This window comes from Nelumbo lutea, chromosome 2 (genome assembly GCF_056320005.1).
Source record: "Nelumbo lutea isolate HS-2025 chromosome 2, American lotus-T2T, whole genome shotgun sequence".
NCBI classification, from domain to species: Eukaryota; Viridiplantae; Streptophyta; class Magnoliopsida; order Proteales; family Nelumbonaceae; genus Nelumbo; species Nelumbo lutea.
Genome location: NC_142685.1, coordinates 82,643,896 through 82,656,008, shown reverse-complemented (window position 1 = coordinate 82,656,008; position 12,113 = coordinate 82,643,896). Strand labels below are relative to the sequence as shown.

At 40.1% G+C, this 12,113-nt stretch overlaps 1 protein-coding gene across 6 annotated transcripts in view; it reads right to left on the bottom strand.

The window, feature by feature from the left end:
* Positions 1-11,892, bottom strand: part of LOC148871645 (putative arabinosyltransferase ARAD1) — a 48,503-nt gene extending 36,611 nt beyond the window's left edge. For 2 of the 6 annotated variants that reach the window (XM_088974088.1, XM_088974085.1), the window contains exons 1-2: positions 11,664-11,823; positions 10,054-10,831 (exon numbers count right to left, since the gene is read on the bottom strand). In XM_088974088.1, the coding sequence (XP_088830214.1) occupies positions 10,054-10,831; positions 11,664-11,677 (792 nt within the window). In that variant the 5' untranslated portion in view covers positions 11,678-11,823. Of the gene's footprint in view, positions 1-10,053; positions 11,612-11,663 lie in introns of those variants that run through there. The other 4 variants (XM_088974086.1, XM_088974083.1, XM_088974084.1 and 1 more) reach the window with 4 other exon arrangements.
* Between the last annotated feature and the right edge of the window lie 221 nt (positions 11,893-12,113).

The window sequence follows — 12,113 nt, the reverse complement described above, 5'->3', positions numbered from 1 at the left end:
TTGGAAATCTTTCATCAATTCTCCTTTAATGACCTTTGGAAAAATTGGTCAGCAATAGCGAGATGTTCATCTCTAAAGGACAAATCAATTACCAGCTGGTCTCCTACATCCAAAGGCTCACTAAAGTTGAACTTTGATGGATGTAGCATGAGTAATCCAGGATTATCCGGAATGGGGGGTGCTTTGAGAAATGAGAAGGGAGAGATTTTGTTGCTCTACTCATGTCCCTTGGGAATTGGGGACTCCATCAGGGCAGAACTTTTAATTGTTGTACAAGGAGTGCAATTTGCAAACCAGCTGGGGGTACAACACCTAACAATCGAGGGGGATTCCAAAGTGGTGGTGGGTTGGTTGATGATAGAATTCAGGTCTGCCTTAAGAGTTCTACCTGTCTGAGTTCAGTTATGTAGAAGAAGAAAAGGTGAAAGAGAGAGAGAGAGAGAGAGAAGAGAGAATTCTGGTTCGAACTGAAAGAGTCAACATGACTTCTCCCAGTCGGCCAGGAAGCATTTATATTATTATTAAAGCATAACTGAAAAGACCTATGTGCCCTTACTTAAGTTAAGAGCACTTGTTCCAACACAACATTATAGATCAGCAACATTAATCTAGGTATAAAGACAGAAATACCCCTACGCTAACACTCCCCCTCATATATACTCACCAGCTTGTTACATATGTAGTCCACTCTTCCCCGACTCAAGCCTTTTGTAAATAAGTCAGCCCACTGATTTCCTATATTAACATGTGTAGTGTCTAGCTTTCCATTCAGCACCTTCTCCCTCACAAAGTGACAGTCAACCTCAATGTGCTTGGTTCTTTCATGAAACACTGGATTAGAGGAGATATGAACTGCAGCCTGATTATCACAATAGAGCTTCATTGGAGTGTTAATGTTGTACCCTACTTCCTGTAGAAGGTTCCTTAGCCACACTAATTCACAAGCGGTATGCGCCATAGCCCTATATTCAGCTTCTGCACTGCTTCTTGCCACAACCATCTGCTTCTTACCTTTCCAAGCCACCAAGTTACCTCCCAGAAACGTGCAATAGCCTATAGTAGACTGCCTATCAGACATAGAACCGGCCCAATCAGCACCAGAATACCCTTCAATTTCAAGTTTTCCCCCACTCTTGTATATCAGACCGCGACTCGGAGCCCTTTTAGATACTTCACAATTCTCAGAACTGCATTCCAATGAGGAATCAGAGGTTTTTTCATGAACTGGATTACCACACTAACTGCAAATGAGATGTCTAGTCTGGTAATGGTTAGGTAGTTCAGTTTGCCCACAAGTCGTCGGTATCTGCCAGGGTCTTCAAACACTTCACCCATATCACTGCTTAGCTTGGTATTTGTGTCCATGGGTGTTAGAGCTGGTTTGGCACCCAACAAGCATGTTTCTTCCAGCAAATCAAGCACATACTTCATCTGGCATAGGTTAATCCCATACTTGGATCTCGCTACCTCTATCCCCAAGAAGTATTTCAGTTTATCCAGATCCTTTGTCTGAAAGTGATCCTGCAAATAAGTCTTCAGCCTGTCAATACCAATGTTATCATTCCCAGTAATAACAATATCATCTACATACACCACCAACAGTATTTTTCCTCCTGGAGAGTCATGAATAAATACAGAATGGTCAACTTTGCATTGTTTCATACCAAATTTCTTTACCACCTCACTGAACCTACCAAACCATGCTCGATGAGACTGTTTAAGCCCATATATAGCCTTCCTTAGTCTGCACACCTTACCATCCTCCCCCTGAGCAACAAACCCTGGAGGTTGCTCCATGTAGACCTCCTCGAGTAAGTCACCATGCAAAAAGGCATTCTTGATATCAAGCTGATATAATGGCCACTTATACATGGCTACAAGAGAGATCACAACACAAACTGACCCTATCTTAGCAACCAGTGAGAAGGTCTCAATGTAGTCAATACCATAGGTTTAGGAGTACCCTTTTGCAACTAATCATGCTTTCAGGCGTTCAACACTACCATCAGGCAAATACTTAACCGTATAAACCCATTTACAACCAACAGCTTGCTTCCCAGGAGGAAGAGCAGAGGTCCCAAGTATGATTATGATGAAGGTTGAGAGTTCTTCTTCTATGGCACGGCACCACCCTGGAGAGGCAAGGGCTTCCTGAACATCTTTAGGAACAATAACTGATGATAACAAGGTAACAAACTGGCAATGGGAAGCGGAAAGGTGAGTAAGAGAAACATAATTAGAAATGGGATGAAGGGTGCAAGTACGTTTACCTTTCCGCAAAGCAATGGGTAGATCAAGCTCAGATGCTAAGTGTGGGTCTGGTGTCGAATCCGTCGACGGAGATGTAGCCGGAGGAGTAGTAGCTGGTGCACGTGGGCGATGTGTATACACATGACGGATAGGTGGGCGTTCAACAAATGGTGGCACCGGAGGCAAGGATTTGGTCACGATTGGAACAAAGGAAGGAGGATCGACAACGGGAAGTGGAAGAGGAGGAGGTGATGAGGAGGAAGAAGCATCACCGAACCCCAAAAAGAACGGAATAGACTCAAAGAAACTGACATCAGCACACACAAAGGACCGCGAGAACCAGGATGGTAACACCTATACCCTTTCTAGGTTCGAGAATAGCCAAGGAAGATGCACTTGAGAGAACGGGCATCGAACTTGTCATTCCCGAGACCCAGATTATGGACGAAGCAGACACACCCAAAAACTCTCGGCGTAAGAGGGAACGGAGACAAAGTGGGAAACAAGACTTGAAACGGAGAATGACCATCAAGGATGAACGTGGGCATCCGATTAATCAAAAAGCAAGAGGTAAGCACTGCATCACTCCAAAAAGGTTTGGGAACATTCATGTGATGCATTAGGGATCTTGTTGTTTCAAGGAGATGGCGATTCTTTCTCTCAACCACCCCGTTTTGTTGTGGGGTGTAGGTACACGAGGTCTGATGTATAATGCTGTGTTGGTCCAGGTATTCCTGAAATGATGAGGATAAATATTCGCGACCATTATCAGAACGAAAAACTTTGATGTGGGTACCAAATTGGTTACGATCAGCATAAAATTTCTGAAAAATGGTAAACAATTCACTTCTTTCTTTCATTAAATAGAGCCACGTCATCCTTGAAAAGTCATCCACAAAAATGACAAAATATCTATATCCATTATATGACGTCACTTTATAAGGACCCCAAACATCTGAATGAACTAAAGAAAAAGGACTTGACACACGGTTATCAACCCTAGAACTAAAGAGAGCACGATGGTGTTTCCCAAACTAACACGACTCACAATCCAAAACAGAAAGTTGACTCAAGGACGGAACCAAGGACTTCAAGACTTTTAGCGACGGATGACCAAATCGGCAGTGCCATTGGAGAGGAGAAAGAGATGACTGGAGAGCTGTTGAAGTTCTACCACCACCACCGTTAAGATAATATAGTCCACCTGCTTCATGCCCTCCACCAATCTTCATCCCCATCTTGAGATCCTAAAAAACACACATAGAAGGATAAAAGGTAATAGAGCAGTTAAGTGATTTGGCAGCTTACTAACAGACATAAGGTTAAAAGGCAATTTAGGAACACACAGAACTGATGAGAAGGATATAGGATCTAGGTCAACATTACCAACACCACAAATTGAGGATGTGGAACCATTAGCAAGGGTGACAGATTGTGATGTTGAGCAATGAGATAAGGAGAAAAACACACCTGGAGTTCCAATCATGTGATCGGAGGCTCCAGAGTCAATGATCTAGGGATCGGATGTAGATGCCAGACAAGCCATACCTGAGTGAGCAAAAGTCGTCGTGTTCTGCTGTGATTGGATAAACCTCTCATATTCATCAAGGGGAACACTCACCATCTCCTTCACGGGACCATCTGTGGATGTAGGAGGCATCTGATCAAATGAATGATTCTCCTATCTAAAGTTGGAACTTGAGTCACCGGTCACGGCATGATTGGCCCAGGTTGAGGGAGGACCATGTAGATCATAACAATAGTTGATGGTATGTCCATCCATACCACAATGAGTGCACTTCCTCGGGCCTGAGCCACGTCTTCTACCACCGGCTCCCCCTGAATCTCTACCCCCAGTACGACCACCACCACGATTATGAGTAGACCCACCATTGCCACTTCGGCCATACGCAGAACCACTACCACCACCACAGCCAGACTAAGCTCCCCTAGCTCCACCTCTAACACCACAGCCTCTCGTTACAGCAAAGGCAGATCTATCTGAGATATTAGAATTCTCAATAGATCCGATAGAAATCCTCCGGAGTCGAGCAAATACCTCTTCTAAGGAGGGAAGAGCTGATCCTCCTAATATCTGAGCCCATACTGGTTCATATTCAGACTTTAGTCCCACCAAAATTCTAGTCACAGCAAGTTGCTCTCTCTGTTGTTGCTGAATCTTAACATCATAAGTGAGAGGATGATAGACATTCAACTCATTACGTATGTTCGTCATGTTAGCATAGTATTCCTCAAGACTCTGATTGCCCTGTTACAGGTTAAAGTACTCTTGATAAAGCTGATAAACTCTGGTTGTATTGTCCTGCCCCGAATACAATTTCTTCACATGGTCCCACACATCTTTGGCAATATCAAGAAACATGAAGTTCACACTAATCTTGGGTTCCATACTGTTCCACAACCATGTGATGATCTGAGCATCATCTTGCTCCCAGTCTTCATACTCGTGAGGTCAGAGGAGGGTTTCTCCTCTCTGATGTGTTTTACCTTCTTCCTTGCCTTTATTATTATCTCCCATTATGTTATCACCGATTCTGCACACTTGCTGAATTCTATTATCACTGAGATCTGCACACTACACACCACTAGGTCACACCTGTCACACTGATTGCAGCACTTATTGTTGCTGCAATGTGTGTTCTTTACACCACAAACCCTAGATCACACCTGTCACACTGATTTCAGCACTTGTTGTTGCTGAAAAGTGTGCTCACACCACAAACCCTACTCCTACAACTATCTAAAAATCTCACCACTATATGATCATATCTCTTCCTTCAAAATGCACAAAGAAACCAGCATAAACCCTAGCACATTACTGGCTAAACCCTAGCATATGGTCTGAAACACACTTCCTATTTAATCCATAACAGATATCATGCACTGAAATCTCTTACCTTATCACTGAAGTAACACCCATACGAGCAGGAAAGTAGTCTACACACGACAGCCACTGCACACACAACAGCCACACACAACAACCATTGCCCACACAGTTCGGCCCTCTATTCTTCCTCTACTAGGAGAGGGCGATCTCAGAAATCACAGCAACCAACCACATATGACCTGACTGGAGGCATAGAAACCTCCAAGGGAAGAGGGCGATCACTCCTTTTCAGCCCTTTCCCTTATCTCCAATCGAACATAGAAAAAAAAAAAAAAAAGGAAAACCCTAGATAGGGTGCGCAGAGAATGGAAACCTAGGCAAGCAGAAATCTAGGCAGATTCAAGAAGCTCTGATACCTTGATAGAATTCAGGTCTGCCTTAGAGTTCTATCTGTCTGAGTTCAGTTATGTAGAAGAAGAAAAGGTGAAAGAGAGAGAAAGAAGAGAGAATTCTAGTTCAAACTGAAAGAGTCAACATGACTTCTCCCAGTAGGCCAGGAAGTATTTATATTATTATTAAAGCATAACTAAAAAGACCTATGTGCCCTTACTTAGGTTAAGAGCACTTGTTCCAACACAACATTACAGATCAGCAACATTAATCTAGATATAAAGACAGAAATACCCCTACGCTAACAGTTGAAAAATCCTGAAGAGGCTATATGGCGTTACAAGAATGAAATGAAGAAATTTAGTTGGTTGACAAGGAATATGTTGGTCACTGTACAGTGGGTGGGGAGATGTGTTAGCTAAGCAAGGGGTAAATAGGGAAGAATTATTTTGGGCTCAACTGTGATTCTTGCTTTTCTTTCCTAGTTTACTTGTAAGATTCAAGGAGTGGCTACAGCTCGTGCCTCTCCCTGGGATGTTGTATGAACTCACTCTAAATTTGCTTCTGAATTAATAAATTTATTATCATTCATCAAAAAAAAATGGTTTATATGTTTGATTTTATTTTTAAATTTTCATTTGAATATGCTTTATATGTTACGTTTGTGTATTTTAATTTTAGATAATAGGTTTTTTAAAACATTTATTATAAAATTTAAGTTTATATTTTATATAAATATATATTTGCATTTTTTGGCATTTTTTTGAATTTTTTGACGTTTTTTATTTTTTAGCATTTTTTTTATATTTGTGCCTTGCTTCAAAAAGGTGCGAGCCTCGCCTTGCGCCTCGAGAGCAAATTGGCCCCTACGCCTTTTTTGCGCCTTGCACTTTTAAAAAATGGTGCCTTCCTTTCATTACATCAAAAGAACTAGCAAATTTTCTAACTAAGGGAGTTCTAAAAGCAAAACTTCAGCGTTATGTAAGCAAGCTAGGCATGATTGACAACTATACTTAGCTTGAGGGAGAGTGTAGTGAGAATGGGCCAAATGGGCCTTAGTGATTTATTTCCTTTAAGTTATGTTCATTTAGTTATGGGCCTTAGTTATGAACCACCTTTGTTTTCTTTTAATTGTTTCTTTAGTGTTGGCCGCCCCACTAAGGGCATCCAGGGAATTGTACTCAGTTTAGAATTAAGAGAATAAAAAGCATCTTGGGGGACTAGAGAGAAAGGATCGAACTCTTGTCTTCTCTCTTCCCTTCTCTTCTTCTTCCACAAACTACTGCTGAAACCTCTCTTTCTTCTTCCTTTCCTCTTTGAAGAGGGGTGAAATGTGGGAGGAACTCTTTGACATTAGGGGCTTGTAGAATGGACCCTACTGCTTAGGGGGAGAGTTTAATGTAGTAAAATTTACAAATGAGACAAATAACCCAATCAAGTAGTCTCTACCAACGTGAGAAAGTTTAATGAATTCATTGAGGTTTGTGAGCTAAAAGAGATTGCTAATCAATAGGCTATTTACAGTTGGTCCAAGTTACAATACACCCCTATATGTTCAAAGCTGGATAGATTCGTTTCCAACCTTGAGTGGGAAGAACATTGAGTAGGTTTTGATGGCAAGAGCTTTACCACGAGTGACTTCTCACCATTGTTCGATTAGTACTGGAACTAAGGACTTCTTAAATGGCCCCAAACCTTTCAGGTTTGAAAATATGTGGCTCACACACCCAAACTTTATCCATAAGTAGACCTGTTCATGGGCTGGGTAGCCCGACAGGCTGGCCCGGCCCAGCCCGTTATTAAGTCAGGCTTGGTCATAATTTTAGGCTCGTGGGCTCGGGCTCGGGCCTAAAACATCGGCCCAATTTTTTTTTCAGGCTAGGCTCAGGCTTTCTCATAAAAGCCCGGCCCAAGCCCGAGACCGACTTGATACTATATATTAAATAATAAAAATATATTTTATTTAATAAAATATATATACAATATTTTTTCTTTGTTCTTCTTCTCTTTTTTTCCAAGTAATAGTGAGATGTTTATTATTTTTGAGTTTTGAAGGTTTTTAATATAAATAAAACACTTTTTTATTGAATAAAAAAAGAAAAAATTATGTTTTCAAATTTTTTGCCGGGCTCGGGCTCAAGACTTAGGCCCGATGATCAGGTCAAGCTCAGGCTCGGGCCTGAGTGTATTCTATTGATGCATATGCAAAGCCCGGCCTGAACCTGACCCATGAACAGGTATATCCATAAGGTGGAAGGCTAGTGGAATGAAAAATTGAGGGGAGTGCCTTGGAAAGGTGTTAAATTTCATAAGTTAAAAAGACTCAAATGTAAGATTAAAGAGTTGAACACAAAACAATTTGGAAGAATTAAGGTGAGGAAATTGTGTGCAAATTTCCAAATTGAACTTTTGGGTAATAAGGAAAATCAAGGGTTGTTAAGAGAAGAAGACAGGGTATTAAGATGGTCTTTGAAAAAAGAACTAGAAGAAATCTTGCTGAGGAAAGAGATATGTTGGGAGGCAAAAGTCGAGGCACCAATGGATTAAAGAAGGGAATGGAAATACTAAGTTCTTCCATGCACTTGCTAATGGTAGAAAAAGGAAGAATTTCGTAGAGAAATTAAAAGTGAAAGGTGAAGTTCTAGAGGATCAAGGAGAGATTGACAACTGTTTTGTTGATTATTTTAAGACAATTATTAGAATGTAAGATGAGGTGGGGCTTACCGTGGATGGTTTGGATTGGCCAAAGCTGAACCTTGAGTTGGAAAGTGGTGGAAAAGGATTTTGAGATGGAGAAGGTTAGAGGGGCATTGTACTCGATGGATAGATCAAAAGCTCTAAGACTGAACGGGTTCACAACGGCTTTCTACCAAGACTATTGAGAGATTATTAAATCGGACCTTTGGGCAATTTTTCAGAAGATTGCTAAGGATCATTTAATTAGTCCGACCAAAAGATTTTAGACCCATCAGCTTTGTAACTAACATTTACAAGCCCTTCCCTTTTTGATTAGCCATCCTCAAGGAGCATTTGTTCAAGGAAGACAAATTACAGACTAAATTTTGGTAGCTAATGAGTGTGTGGAACATTTCAAGAAAAGGGAAAAGAAAGGTTTTTGATGAATAAGGGAAAAGAAAGGTTTTGTGTATAAATTGAATTTTGAGAAAGCCTATGATGGTTGATTGGTCTTTTCTTGTTGGAGATGGTGAGAAATTGTGGGTTTGGAAAAGGTGTTGTGGTTTGATTGAAGGGTGTTCTAAATCATGTCATTATTCAGTTATAGTCAATGGAGTGGTTAGAGATTTCTTTCTAGCCACTAGATGTTTGAGGCAAGGGGACCCCTCTCTCCTTTCCTTTTTACCTTGGTAGCTAAGGTTTTCAATAGACTTATCTCAAGAGCTGATGGTTTGGATCTCTTCAGAGGTTAGAGGGTAGGGAGGGAGAACACGATTGTAACACACTTGTAGTTTGCTGATGATACAATCATTTTCTACGAGAGTGGGGATCCCTAGAAGGCAAGGAATTTGAAGTAATAAAGTTGTTTCAATTTATCTCAAAATTGATGATCAACTTTGAAAAAAAAAAGTGTGGTGGGGTTGAAGTTGGGGAGGAAGAGCTGGTTGTGGTAGCAGAGATCCTAGGGTGCCCTACAGGTAGTTGGACTTTGAAATATCTAGGTATGCTCTTAGGAGTTAACCCATAGGAAGGTAGGTTTTGGAGTCCAATTATGGAAAAAAAATTGCTAAGAAACTGTCAAGTTGGAAGAGAAATTATATGTGTCTTGGGGGTCGAATTACACTAATAAAGTCTGCCTTGGCAAACCTTCCAGTTTATTTTCTCTCAATCTTCAAAATTCCAAAAAGGGAGGTGTTGAAAATAGAGAAGATAATGAGGGACTTCTTATGGGAGCCTGGTGATGAAAGAAAGGATCACTTGGTGAGGTAGGAGTTAGTATGTAGAAGCAAGGAGCAAGGGAGGTTGGGCTTAGGCAATCTAGGAAAGAAGAATGTAGCTTTGCTGGGAAAATGGTTGTAGAGATGGCCTCTAGAGAGGGAGAGGCTTTGACACAAGTAAGTAGGGAGCATTCTTGATCCTAAGATTTGATCTTTCTTGGTCCAAGAATCCCAAACGATCAAAGGAGAAAAACCAAGTTTTTTTCTCCATGTGCATTTGAGCATTTGGGTTTGCAAAAGAAATTTGTTTCTCAACCTATCTAATTGCTGGAATTTTTGCACAATAACCACTAGATGATCATATTTTATTACTCACTAAAAAGGTGTGGTAAGCCTCAAGCTAATATTCTACATTGCTCAGAAACCCTGAATTCCATTCATGATAAACATCTAGTCCTTTAACAATTGGTTATGTTGGCTCTTTTGAAATCTGAAGATCATATTCATTTTTACTTTGAGTAACAAAAATCAAAAGTTTGATGCAAGGTTTACTCAAGGTATGATGAATAACTATCATTGAAGAAGCGAATGCCAATAAAATGAAACAAAAGGATAAAAGAAAGCAAGACTACAAATAAATATCAGGAAATAGTGAATATAAAAGACACTTACATCTTTCCTGTATATGGCTCCCTGGAAATACAATAATGTCGGGCGGTTGTCATAGCTAGATGAGTCATTGACAAAGGTTCTGATTACATGTTTGTAAGGTGCAATTATATCTTTCTCAATATTAGCTATTGTAGGAGGATACCTTCCAAAATCTGCAAGTATGAACATGGCAGGCCATAGCTTCATCCTTGCATCTAGCATGCTATTTGGATGATGTGCCATAATTATATGGTCACGTCCTCCTGATCTCTTCCATTCCTTTTGTGCAGTCAAAAAATTAACCAGCTTCTCTTGCAACAACTTGTTTCTGCTTATTTTTCCTTGTAGATGTACCTTGGAATAACGGTTATAGCTCAAGGAAGAGAAGAATGGAACAAATATGACATCTGCCTCACTTGAATTGTGAACTCTTATGGCACTACGAGTCCCAGATATATCAGGAAATCTTGAAGAAAGGAGATCTAGTGTAAGCCAATATTCTATGCTGTGTTGTATGTTCAATCCACCAGGATAACCAGGAATTTTGGTTTTAAGATCAGGCCACACATTATCCCCCTTCGCTTTCCAATCTAAGAGCTCAAAATGAAATTCAGGAGGCAAATCATACATGAAAACCTTCAGGACCACCTTATTTGAATGGAATTTAAATTCCTGTGTTGCTCCATCTTTACCTATGGATGCTGAATGGATGAGAATTGACAGTTCATTGCCATTTTGGTTTCGAGCTTGGGAGTTTCCATTATCCACTGTTGCAAATAGCAAGGAATTGGGTAGCAAGCTGTGATCAATGAAGTGAGAAGGACTAGTGAAGTGCAAAACAAAGAACCAGGAGAAGATGAACAAGAAAGTTGATAATGTGAACAAACAAAAAAGTGATTTTCGAGACATAACTCCAAGGAAATGACCATTCCTTTCACCCATTGAAATACTAATCCAGAAAACCACCAATACCTACGAGAAAATACTTTTCTATCCTGAAGGAAGACGATACATTGAAACAAACATCTAGGCAGAGAAAAAATTCACTGGACATGTTTCGGAATGACTAATTTCAAAACGAAAAATTAGTCATGGTGCCTTCTTACCTATTTAGAGAAAGGGAAAAGAAAAGAACAGGTTTAACAAAATTAATCAACTGAAAGAAAAACTGTGTAAGATCACATGGGTATAACCAAAGCCCTCCAATCTTCCACAAGTCCCTCATCTCTCACCATGAAAGTAACAAAGATGATATCAAAAATCAAGCAAATAAACACCTAAAACCAATCAAATTTGTCAAGAGTGATAGATGTTCTAAAAGGTCAATAATACCCATTCTTACAAAATTAAGGAACAAGTAGATCCAAGGTTGTAAAACCCAATAACTACGAATATTTATCAGCAAGAATAGTCAGTCTCTCTACATTTCAAGGAAAAGGCACCTAGCTCAAGACCCCGACCACAAATAGACTCCAAAAGATGCAATATCATCAACCCCTCAACGAAAACATTCAGAAAATGCAGAGGAAAAAGAAAAAAAAAAATCTAAGAACAGACTAAACCCAGCAGGATTTGACGAACAAACAATGCTGAAATGGAAATAGGTTTATCTGAAAGTCTATCATTCGTACCATTGACAAACCATAGCGCAGAAAAATGATCGGTTAAAGCTGAATCTTTTCTATGCCTCCCAACAAGCGTGCGGTTCGGGTCTGTCCGAGGCTGCGGGCTCGTCGCTCTGTTCCTGCATATTGCTAAATATGCAAGTGATGAAAACATTAATTATAGAAATGGTTGAAGTATTGGCCTATTGGGTGTTCGTATCAAAGATGAATATTTCGCTTCCACTCAATCGTGATTAAAATCTTTTATCAAAAGATAATCGTGATTATAAAGGATTAATAAACGCAAATACGCATTATAAGCTTCATTAAAAAATTCTGCAAATTTGTCTTATGTTTTTCTTTGGTGAAAGAGGTAGAGTAGAACCGCAAATTTTTAACAGCCCACCGGTTAAAGATCCGTACAAGTTTCAATTTAGGGAAAATTCTCCATCAGTACCTGTATTTTGGCTCGAGTGA